The 12,403-nt window shown below is 42.2% G+C and overlaps 1 protein-coding gene across 3 annotated transcripts in view; it reads right to left on the bottom strand.

Moving 5' to 3' along the window:
• Positions 1-1,897: 1,897 nt before the first annotated feature.
• The window catches only part of PAK1IP1 (PAK1 interacting protein 1), a 19,613-nt gene continuing 9,107 nt past the window's right edge, over positions 1,898-12,403 (bottom strand). Inside the window, exons 3-10 of one of the 3 annotated variants that reach the window (XM_066624346.1) lie at positions 9,592-9,712; positions 8,058-8,132; positions 7,206-7,258; positions 5,626-5,771; positions 5,446-5,543; positions 4,911-5,010; positions 3,907-4,036; positions 1,898-2,301 (exon numbers count right to left, since the gene is read on the bottom strand). In XM_066624346.1, coding sequence (XP_066480443.1) covers positions 2,153-2,301; positions 3,907-4,036; positions 4,911-5,010; positions 5,446-5,543; positions 5,626-5,771; positions 7,206-7,258; positions 8,058-8,132; positions 9,592-9,712 — 872 coding nt within the window. In that variant the 3' untranslated portion in view covers positions 1,898-2,152. Of the gene's footprint in view, positions 2,305-3,906; positions 4,037-4,910; positions 5,011-5,445; positions 5,544-5,625; positions 5,772-7,205; positions 7,259-8,057; positions 8,133-9,591; positions 9,713-12,403 lie in introns of all 3 variants that reach the window. The other 2 variants (XM_066624345.1, XM_066624347.1) reach the window with 2 other exon arrangements.

Below are 12,403 nucleotides of genomic sequence, written 5' to 3'. Positions count from 1 at the left end.
CTGTAGCATACTTCACAGCAGTTATGGGGCAATATTGTTATAATCAAAGCTGTCTAGAAAGACATCTCATATGCCATTTCATTTGAGAAAGTGTGTGGGGGGGCACTTGCTTTTGAGCTACAAGTTTTAGAATTTTTGCTACCTCATTGTCAATATCAAGTATGTGATATTGAAGCCCATAACACCAGTAGGACCCATTGGGCTGGAATGTAATCAAGCACCAAGCAAACAAAGAATTCAGACTGTGCTACTCTGAGGTTCATTCTGACAGCTTTCCAAAAGTCACAAATTAGGTTGTGTAGGTCTGATTTAGAATTACCATATTTGTCCAAATTTATTTGTAAGGAACATGATAAAAGATATTTTTAAAATGGAGTTATGAAACAGTGTAACTTGGAAAGAATTAGTTTTTTGCATTGCCTTTTTAATTTTCAAGATTTATTTATGTAGCTAATTATCTTGTTTTATATTTATCCTTTCCTTGTAAACAATATGCAAAATCATTCTTCAGGCTAGAATGAGTTATCAGTGGCAACTAAAGGAGTACAAGTTCCTTTACTAATTCTAAATCCTCTAAACAGGGGTGCCCAAACCCCGGCCCTGGGGCCATTTGCAGCCCTCAAGGGCTCCCAGTCTGGCCCACAGGGAGCACCCAGTCTCCAGTGAGTTTCTGGCCCTCCAGAGACTTGCTAGAGCCCATGTTGGCCTGACACAGCTGCTCTCAGCGTGAGGGCGACTGTTCGACCGCTTGCGTGAGCTGTGGGACAAGGGCTACCTCCACTGCTTGCTCTTTCATATCTGTGATGTGGCAGCAGCAGTGAAGGAAAGGTCAGCCTTGCTTTGTGCAAGGCCTTTTATAGGACTTGAGCTACTGCAAGACCTTCATTCATTCATATAAGCTCCATCTCTAATAAATTTATGTAAATTTATTCAAATTTTAAATTCTTTTTTTCCCCCTGGCCCCTAACACAGCGTCAGAGATGATGTGGCCCTCCTGCCAAAATGTTTGGACACCCCTGCAAACAAACAGAAATGCAAATTGCATTAACTGGCCAACTTCAGCAGTTTGTTTGGAATAAGGAACTCTGTGTACAGATGCGGGGCTACAAAAACAAATATACCAACAAAGACACATCCCTTAATTGGTCTAACAGTGATTTTCAAACTTTTTCATCTCATGGCACACTGACAAGTATTAAAATTGTCAAGGCACACCATCAGTTTTGACAATTGAAAAGGCACACCATGCTATTGGTTGGAAGCTGACATCCCCCATTGGCCCTACTAATAAATGACCCTCCCCAAATTCCTGCGGGACACCTGCAGACTACTCGTGGCACACCAGTGTGCCATGGCACAGTGGTTGAAAATGGCTGGTCTAACAGATTAGAATTCAGACATGAAAGCTTGACTTCTGACAGGGGTAAGGGAACAGGGGTGAACAGGGGTAAGGGGAAATAGAGACACTTAGGGAGACTATGTTATGAATTAAAATATACTTTGATATCATGGAAATGACTCATAGCTTGGAAATGACACGTCTGGAGGGACCGACTATTTCCATACAATTTGGCTTGTCTTCTCAGGTGATTGGTGAAAGCTCTTTTACAAGTGCCTTTGCCTAATTTGGCGTTAACAGACTTGTCCTTTTAGGTGTTGCTGTTGGTCTTCTGTTGTAATTATGTTTTATTGTTGTTTTAAAGTTTGTTTTATGGATTTTTAGGGCATAGCACAATTGCTTTTAACTGTGATTTTTACCTTTTCTGTACGTACACCTTTATAAGCTGCCTTGTGTCCCCCTTGGGGAGAAAGGTGAAGTAAAAATGCCATAAATAAATAAAAGTATTCCTATGCCCAAGCATCTGTTAGCAACTTGTAAATAAATGTCAATACTACTGAAATCGGAATGCAGATACTTTATAGGATATTTGATGCATTCTGCTTTTAAAACATTTGAACCACAAATTTTCAAGCTTGTAAATTGCAACCAACTGATAGTTTAAATAAAATGGCTTTCACATATTTTCTGTAAATATTTACACTGAATCATCATAATGGACTGTTATAAAATGTCTTGAAATATTTCTAAGGTTAAACTGTGATTAATGATAATTTGTTAAATGTTCAGTATTGCAAAAAGCAATGAAAGCATTCATTTTGATCTCTGCAACATTTTCTTCTTCTTTTGCATTACAGTTATAGATGAGGGTTTTTTGGGTGCTTGTTCGTCATCTTGTTCTGGTGACTTATCACTGTTGGTTGAACAAATTTTCTTTTTCTTGATTAGTGGCTGCTCTTCATCTACTGGAACAAAATTAAAACATTGATTATTAAATTTTAAAATGTAATATTTTAAGTAGTCTTATATTTTAAGTAGTTTGAGGAGTATCATTGCTTTAAGGTTTTTTGTTTTTTTTAACTAAGATCCCTGTTGTTTTGTGTAAACATTGACCCAAAATGCCTCATTTGTCATAATCTAAACTAAATCATCATTAGATCTGTATGTTTTAAACTTTGCAGAATTCACCAATTAACCAGTTGGTTTGATGAGGACAGAAAATCACATGTCTCAGAAAATGTGTAGTCTCCATCTTATCCCTGAAAAGAACTATATCTGAAAGGGAATAATTCTCTTCCTCCTTCTCCTCTTCCTCCACAGCAGAACCTGCTTGAGAGATCACTTCCCTCTTGTTTTTAAAAATGTCATCACCATGTTAAATAAATTGAAAATGAAACACGTGACTTAACAATGAGTGTTCCTTCTCTTTGGTGGTCAGGAGGAAGTATACAACATTACATATTGTACTCAGGGGTCAGGTACAAAAGCAGCCTATGTAACAGAAAATCAACAGCTACTATGCACTGGGGTCTTAGGGCCCAATCCTATCCAGCTTTGCAGCACCAATACAGCTGGGGGCAGTCCCGGAGACTTCCTCAAGATAAGGGAATGTTTGTTTCCTTACCTCAGGGCGCATTGTGGCTGCATCAGTGCTGGAAAGTTGGATAGGATTGGGCCCTTCATTGGCCTTTTGTATAGTTAGACACATTGGGTACTATTTGATATGACAGAAATGCAGGATACAAATGCTTATAATCAGTCAGTCAAGGATATTGCGTGCCCTTGGTGCTTGTACTAAAGAACTCACATGCAAGTGCATTGTGAGTTTCTGTATCCAGTATTACTAGTTAAACAACTGTGCCACTGTGATTACAGCTGCTGGGCATGAAGACAGAACTCTGTGATCTGTTCAACAGCAGAGCAGGCCAATTTGGGAAGATATTGCTTTCTTACATTGCAAGCCAGAATATTCTTCTCCTCCAAAGGAGGACACAATGTGGGACTTAACATAAGTATTCATTTTCTTTGAAGGTAAGGAGGACACCCTGTGCTATGCATATTGATTTGGTCTGATGATCTTTGCAGAACAACTGAAGACCAGCATAGTAGTTAAAGTGCTGGACTCAGAAGACCTAATTCAAGTCCACACACAGCCATGAAACTTACTAGAAGACTTTGGGTCAGTCTTAGTCTACCCTATTTCACAGAGTAGTTGTGGGGAACCATATATAAATGTAAAAAATACAGACAGTTCAATTCCTGGGGTGTCCTTTCCTCCGTTTTTATGTTGCTACTCTGTTTGTTCATGGTAGCAAAAATATTATTAAGCAATGCAATTCGTCTTCTATTTTTATCTGGTTAGCACCCCTTAGCATGCTATGCTTTTCTTTGAACTGTTTTTTAAAGACATTTTAATTGCCTCAAATAGGGGGGACCCCCCCACCCCACTAGAGAAGGCAGGAAGACTGCTTGCTTAATCCTGCCTCCCAGGTCTAATGGGGAGAATTATGTTAATTTGGATATCCTCCTCAAAAGAAGAACAAAACTTCATGGAAGTCTTAAGGTACCTTGAGATGATGATGATACAGTTTCATTAGGGGTCTGCTTTGTTTGTGAATCTTTTCTGAGCCACACTGCTAAACAGGTAAGCCTGGCCTTGGTATTAACTTCACACAGTAATGATGGGGGACTGTTAATCTGAAGGAAAGAATAAATGCATTCATGTAAATTCCAAAAAAGTTATGCCATTCTGCATCAACAAAGAGACAACAAACTCTATGCTTTATTAAAGATTAATAGGTCAACTCTGTCTTGGAAAGTTCATGCCAATGCCTACTGCAGTAAATACAAGAACCATGTAAGGCTATTGGAGAAGCTGGGGTGATGGCAATAATGTATAAAAAGTGCAACAAAGTCTCAGTTTCACAGCTTTGGATCTCTAGGAAATTATATATCTGTATATTACAAAAACAGAAGAGAAGGGTCCCAATTGGATCTTGATTCTGTGGGTAGAATGAATAGCGGAATAGGGCAGAAGACTTCCATTGTCTGAATGAGAGCCTCACACAGAGTCTGAACTTCTTCAAAATGAGTCAATAAAGCACTCGGGACTCATTGCAGCTGCACTGGACTGGAAAGTTAGATTGGGCCCTCAGTTTCTAATACCATGATATGTTGTAATCATGGTTTGGAAAACTATTTAGCGCATAATCACCAAAAGAGTCAGCAGCAATGCTGTTCTGTTTACATCCATACAACAACATTTTTGTCAAGGGTATGGATACGCAGCAAAAACAAAAATGAGAACGTTTGTTAAAATTGTGAAGAGCCAACATCCCAAAAAATTGCATTAAGATTACAATCTTAATTTATACTGAAATTAGTTAAGACCCAAATGTATTTTTTTTTTTAAGAATTGGGTATAATTCTATGGAATGGTGTACCTAACTTCACTGGAATAACATGTTTTGAAAAGTTGCAAACTCTTAGAAATCAAATTATTGCTAGTTTTCTGCCTCTTTCCCCCCAATGTTTAATAATTCCTTTACAAGATACTTGCTAAAATACAAACCTTGCCAAGATCAAGACTCCACATCTTAATGAATCCATCACTTGATGCGGTCACCAGAACATGAAAGCCTTCCATTTCAAAACTGGAAATTTCTTTTATTCTGTGGCACAATATTTGATATTTAATACCACCAATACCAACAAGTTGTTTTTTTTAAGCAGCAAAAAAAAAAAGAAAAAAGAAAAATAACCCAAATAAGCCACAGGTTTTTTTTTTTACTGAATACCTGTTTGATATCTTGTCATAGTATCGCATTTTTATATACACGTTCTACAATTTATGTATTAAATAATAACAATAAACATGACAGTCAAAATTAAGCTCTTAAGTTTTGGATTTCAAAAGAAAAATTAAATGCGTACCTAATTCATATTGAAATAAGTTAAACTTTAAAATGCATCACACTAGTACAGTAATAATTTAAAAATGTACACCATCAAAGAAAAAGGTTGAAAGAGTAGTTTAAAAATTACTTTTAAAATGTTCAGCCAAAAGATGTCATGTGTCATGCGTATACTGTAATGATTAGAAATACCTGTTTTCATGAGCTTTAAATTCACAAAGGCATTTCTGTGATTCACAATCAAACAACCGTACAAATTCTTCATCTCCAACAATAGCAAGTATGCAATCCTTGGGAAAAAAAGAGTAAGCAATATGAGAGATTATATTTATTCAAAATATTTTAGCTATTTCAGCACTGTTTTATACTTACTGTAATAAACTTTACAGAAGATATTCTCTTTTCGGCTACGATGGTACCAAAAACAGAAGCAGTTTCAAGTTTGTACATATCCGCTTTGTTAGCTATAACCACCACATATGTCTCACCATTAGGCGACCATTTAACAAGATGAGCATCTAAGTTAAAGGGGACAAAATGACAGATATGGTAGAAGAATTGCAAATAAATGTAAGGGAGCCCTCTTATTAGAACTTATTAAAAGAACTTGTGCCCAGTAAGGAAATATCAAACTACTTTATCATATATGTAGATATGCTGTTTACCAGCCACCTGAATATTCTATGTAATTGAAGGTTTTATTTGGACATCCAATGTATTTGATCTCAGCTTTAGTGTACACCCACACAGAGAGAAAGAGAGAGGACAAACAAGTTCATAAATGCAACCACTTCCGAGAAGCTTGTAGCCACTAGGAAGAGTCATACCAGAAGCAACAACCCTAGTTACAATGAGGGGATAAGATGCAAGAGTGAAGATGACTATCTGGAGTTACTCAAAAGACTGTGGCAACAAGTAGGATGGGAGAGATGAGGAGCATAAACATAAACATAGATTCATGGAGACTGCAGAATTTGGAGGAAGGTTAGGATTTGAAATTGGAATGATGTTTCAGCCAGGAATTAAGCAATTGTCAGTGAGGAGGCCAACTATTTTGAACAATGCGTTAGGCCGGGGTGCCCAAACCCCAGGCCTGGGGCCACTTGCAGCCCTCGAGGCCTCTCAATGCAGCCCTCAGGGAGCCCCCAGTCTCCAATGAGCCTCTGGCCCTCTGGAGCTTTGTTGGAGCCCACACTGGCCTGACGCAACTGCTCTCAGAGTGAGGGTGACTGTTTGACCTCTCACATTAGCTGCGGGATGAGGGCTCCCTCCACTGCTTGTTGTTTCACGTCTGTGATGCAGTAGCAGCAGCAAAGGAAAGGCCAGCCTTGCTTTGTGCAAGGCCTTTTATAGGCCTTCAGCTATTGTAAGACCTTCATTCATTCATATAAGTTCATCTTTAATATATTCATTTATGTAAACTTATGTACATTTATTCAAATTTTAAATGTAAATTAATTCTCCCCCCCCCAGCCCCTGACAGAGCATCAGAGAGAAGATGTGGCCCTCCTGCCAAAAACTTTGGACACCCCTGCTTTAGGCAGCCAAGTAAGTGTTTGAACGGGCAAATAGAGTGTTAGCTACTTTATAGAATGATTGCAAATGCAAGTAGATGTGACCCTCAAAGATGTTATAGACTTCTGCACTGAACAGTTTGTTCTATAATGCAGAATATGTCACGTTGTATGAAGTGCTGTTAGAGCAAGGGACAATTTTCACAAATCTTCTGTCCGCATTCCTAAACTCTGCTTGTTCCCCAATCTGATTCTGAGGACCCCCCAATCCTCAGGAGCAGATCTGCAGGGGTCTGCAAAGGGAAGGGGAAATTGGTGATTAGGTGAGCAGAGGAATAAATGTGAGTTGTAAATCATGTAAATAATACAACCCAGTAAAATACACACACACACACACAATGTCGCTTTTAAATAAATTTAGCACAGCTATACACTCACTTTGTTTTACATTTTTTATGAATGCAGATCTTCCTTCTACAAGGTTCCATGTCCTGAAAAATACAATTAGGTTGAATAGCCATCTTTGATGTAATGACATAAGATGTAATTCTTAAAAGATGAACTTCCTGTGTTAAGATCCACAATACAGTGCTATCCACTGAACATTCCTTCAGGAATATAAAAGGAATTGAGGCATCATCCTCTCAATCAGCCAGAGGCTAATGGAGACAAATAAAACCTCCTGCACTTTTTTTAGTGAAAGGAACAAAATAGAGATGGTACATCCTGCTGATAATAATAATAAAAAAAAAAACAGGCAAGAAAATACTGTGAGCTGAGCTCAGGGGACAAAGGGGGATGTAATAATACTGCAAACTGTGCTTTTCCTTGGTAAAGTAACTTCAGATTATGAGGAAATATTCCTGTCATTAATATGATACTGCATTTCAACTGTAATTGCATGATATCCAACAGAACTTGTAAATGATGTCCTTGTTTCTAGAACTGGAATTACAAGTGGGAACTCTATCCATGAGGTTTCTGTGCTGGACCCCCCCATGGATACCGAAAACTGCAGATAACAAAACCCATGGTTTTCTGAACCCACCTTTGCTCTGGCTATCTGGAGTCATTCTGAGCTTTGGAGGGGCTGTGTGTGACCTCTTCAAGGCTCAGAAAACCTCCCAGACTTGACCGGAACAAGAGGTTCAGCGATCCAGGGATTTGACATCTATGATGGTGCAAATCCACGGATAAAGAGGCCCCCCCTATAATCATTAATTGATTTGGATTTATATCCAAAGGTATTTTAAAATTAAACTGAAAGTGGTTTTGAAGCTTTGGACTCACCGCAATGTCTTGTCTGTTCCTACTGACAAAGCCAACTTTCCAGAAGGATGAATAGAAAGAGATGTCACATGTCCTCTAATTTGAAAAACAAAAACCAGTGATGATTCAAAGCTCTCATGGATGCTATTATCCTAACTTCACTTGTAACATGAAATAATCTCCACTTTATGTCGGCCTTCTTCCCGATCCCAAATCAATGCGGAAATTTTTTTTGTTTAGAAGGGCCTTTGTGGCATAATATAGGTTGGGACTAATTATTTGTGTGGGTTCCGTTCCAAGCGCTCACATGGATGGCAAAAAACGCACTATAACAAATCAATTTAAAAAACAAAGTTTCTTTGCTCCCGTGATTTAAAAACAGCCTTGCTGATCTTAGTGATGTAAGATTAGAGTCACTAACAAGATAATCCATCAATCAGTCCTCCTCCAAGAGCTTACAAAGAGCTAAGAGCTTACACTCAGCCCCTCCCTTCACCAATGCAAAGGGATCGCCTTTCTTTCATGTGCTGGGGGAAGGGAGGGGTCCACTGGGGAGAGAAAGATTGATGGATCCTGTCTCTCTCTCATTAAGGAGGCTGTTAAAGGACTGTTCAGTTTTTTAAACTGATTTTAAAGGGATGCATTTTCCCCTTCTCCAGGGATCAGCATGTTCCTTCTCATTTGCAGGGACCATTCGCGTTGAGTCAAATCCGTGTATAAATAGGCTGGACCTGTAGATTTAAGTAGCTTTGGTTGATGCTTTACTGTTGATCTATTATTACGGTTAAGTATTAACTGTGTCTTACAATGGTTTTATTTATTAGGAAACTTATATCATGCATTATACAAGTCCCAAGGAGAAAATGGCTTAAATGGCTTCCTGTTGGTTTGTGGAACTCCTTGCCACAGGATGTGGTGATGGCATCTGGCCTAGATGTCTTTAAAAGGGGATTGGACAAGTTTCTGGGGGAAAAATCCATTACGGGTTACAAGCCATTATGTGTATGCGCAACCTCCTGATTTTAGAAATGGGCTATGTCAGATGCAAGGGAGGGCACCAGGGTGCAGGTCTCTTGTTATCTGGTGTGCTCCCTGAGGCATTTGGTGGGCCACTGTGAGATACAGGAAGCTGGACTCAATGGGCCTCTGACCTGATCCAGTGGGGCTGTTCTTATGTTAAATATTCTGACAATAAAATCACATTAAGGTGTTTAGAGATTATATAAAGAATACCAGTAGTATGAGGAATGGAAATAAAGTTATTTCCGTTTGCCACCAGGATTATTCATGCAGGATTTTCTACCCTTCTCCTTCGTTTTCCCCTGTCATAAGTTGGAGTCAATCTTTCATCACTGCCTTCCAGGCAGCAGCTCCTACTAAGGATTTTCAAGGCCAGGCAACTGCCACTTTCTTTCCAGCCTTTGATGGCAACAAACCTTCCTTTAATCAGACAGTGCAGCTACTAGGTACAAAGCAGCAGATATTTTACTGTTCAAAACTTTAAAAATATTTAGTTGAGAGATTAAATCAGATGTAAATTAAATAAAAAACTTACTTGTGTGCTTTAATGGATTTCAGGCATTCCCATTTTTTTGTGTCCCAAATACACATTACACCATCCTCTGCTCCACTTAGTAAGTGTGCACTGCCATAGAATTCCAAGCAGGTTACAGTACCTGAAGATTAAGGCAGTAAATTCTACATAATATATTTGAAAATATTTCAAACAAGAATTGTCTACATTTCAATATTGTCATAAAAGATTTTCTGCAAATCTACATATACTAAAACTAGCTGGTGTAGCATACCAGCTAAGACAGAGCTTCCCCCAAATGTGTGTCATGAAGCCCTGGGGCACCATGGGATGCCCTGGTAACTCCTGCTTCCAGCTCTCCCAGGCATCACCAGCTTGGATTGGCTAAATCACCTCTGAGCCAAGATGGAGATGCCATTTTCTCATGTGTTGGGGCCTGTTCCAGAAGATCCTGGCCCCAACACATACTGCAGGACACGTGCTGGACCTGGTGTTTACAGCTGGGCACGGGGGCAGTGATCTGGACGTAGAGGAGATCAAGATCACTCCGTTGTCATGGACAGATCACTTCCTGGTAAGGTTTAGGCTTGTTGTGACTTCCTACCTCCGCAGAGGCGGGGGACCGCTTTCTATGGTCCGCCCCCGGAGGCTAATGGATCCTGAAGGTTTCCTGAGGGCTCTGGGGGATTTCCCCACTGCCAAGACTGGCGTCTCATCTGAGGCCCTGGTTGACCTCTGGAATGGGGAAATGACCAGGGCAGTGGATGAGATTGCTCCAGAGCGACCTCTGCCACGTCGCAGACTCGGAGCGGCTCCTTGGTTCACTGAGGAGCTGCGAAGGATGAAGCGGCAGGGCAGGCGTCTAGAGCGACGGTGGCAGAAAACTCATGATGAATCCGATCGGACATGGAGTAGAGCCCATTACAGAGCCTATTCCGTGGCGGTGGTAGCAGTGAAGAGATCGTTCTTCTCTGCTACCATTGCGTCTGCTGACAACCGTCCGGCAGAGCTGTTCCGTGTGGTGCGGGGCCTCCTCCATCAGGCCCCCCCAGTAGACCAGGAGGAATACACGGTCAGCCGCTGTGACGTGTTTGCACAACATTCTGCAGATAAAATCGATCGTATTCGTCACAACTTGGATGCCACATTGACAGTGTCTGACGATGTCCCCTTGGCAACTGCTTGTCCTGTGTTGTGGGATTCTTTTCAGCTTGTACAGCCTGAGGATGTGGACAGAATCCTTTGGAGTGTGAGGCCATCTGCCTGCCTGCTCGACCCTTGCCCAGCTTGGTTGATAAGAGCTGCCCGGGGTGGGCTGGCTGAGTGGACAGGGAGGGTGGTCAACTCTTCCTTGATGGAGGGGACTTTACCACTCGCTTTGAAACGGGCGGTGGTTCGCCCCCTCCTGAAGAAGCCCTCCCTGGATTCCACTGTGTTGGATAACTACCGGCCAGTCTCCAACATCCCGTTTCTGGGCAAGGTAATTGAGTGGGTGGTGGCGTCCCAACTCCAGAGGGTCTTGGATGAAGCGGATTATCTGGATCCTTTTCAATCTGGCTTCAGGCCGGGCTTTGGGACGGAAACCGCCTTGGTCGCCTTGGTGGATGACCTACGCCGGGGACTGGACAGGGGGAGTGCGTCCCTGTTGGTCCTGCTGGACCTCTCAGCAGCTTTCGATACCATCGACCATGGTATCCTTCAGCCGAGTTGGGAGCTGGAGGCACTGTTTTGCGGTGGTTCTGCTCCTACTTGGAGGGTCGGTCCCAGATGGTGGTGCTGGGGGATGCCTGTTCGACACCCTGGCCCTTGAGATGCGGGGTGCCACAGGGCTCAATTCTGTCCCCCATGCTATTTAACATCTACATGAAACCGCTGGGAGAGGTCATCCGGGGGTTTGGAGTGGGGTGCCATCAATATGCCGATCACACCCAGCTTATCTCTCCTTTCCTCCAGACTCCAGGGTGGCGGTTGAGGGCCTGGAGTGCTGTCTGGAGGCAGTGAGGATCTGGATGGGGGCTAACAAGCTGAAATTAAATCCGGATAAGACAGAGGCTCTCCTGGTTCGGAAATCCTCGATGCAGGTGCTGGACTATCGGCTTGCGCTGAATGGGGTTGCACTCCCTCTGAAGGAGCAGGTCCGCAGCTTGGGGGTCCACCTGGACTCGCAGCTGCTCCTGGATTCCCAGGTGGCGGCTGTGGCTAGGGGGGCCTTCGCTCAGCTTCGGCTGGTGCGCCAGCTGCGGCCGTACTTGGATCGTGCAGACCTGGCCACGGTGATCCATGCCTCTGTGACATCGAGATTAGATTACTGTAACGCGCTCTATGTGGGGCTGCCCTTGAAGACGGTTTGGAAACTGCAACTAGTGCAGAATGCGGCGGCCCGTGTGGTTACTGGAGGTAGGCGGTTCGACTGTCAGTCCGCTTCTCCAGCGGCCGCATTGGCTGCCCATTCGTTTCCGGGCCCAATTCAAGGTGCTGGTATTGACCTTTAAAGCCCTATACTGCTCTGGACCAGGGTATCTTAGAGATTGCCTGCTCCCGTACAATCCGGCTCGTCCTCTTAGGTCATCAGAGAAGGCCTTTTTACAAGTGCCACCGCCTAGGGAGGTACGTGGGGCGGCTGCAAGAAATAGGGCCTTCTCAGTAGTGGCACCAACGCTATGGAACTCCCTTCCCCCTGACTTAAGAATGGCTCCCTCTCTTGAGACCTCCCTCTCTTGAGGCCTGAAGACCCTTCTGTTTAAACAGGCCTTCTGAGTTCTCGGCCTTTTAACATCTTTTTAACATCTTTTAATATTTTTACAGGCCTGTTTCTTTTATGACTTGCTGCTGC

The sequence above is a fragment of the Tiliqua scincoides genome, chromosome 4, assembly GCF_035046505.1.
Source record: "Tiliqua scincoides isolate rTilSci1 chromosome 4, rTilSci1.hap2, whole genome shotgun sequence".
Lineage (NCBI taxonomy): Eukaryota > Metazoa > Chordata > Lepidosauria > Squamata > Scincidae > Tiliqua > Tiliqua scincoides.
The sequence above is the reverse complement of the archived record's forward strand: the minus strand, read 5'-3'. Positions and strand labels throughout refer to the sequence as shown.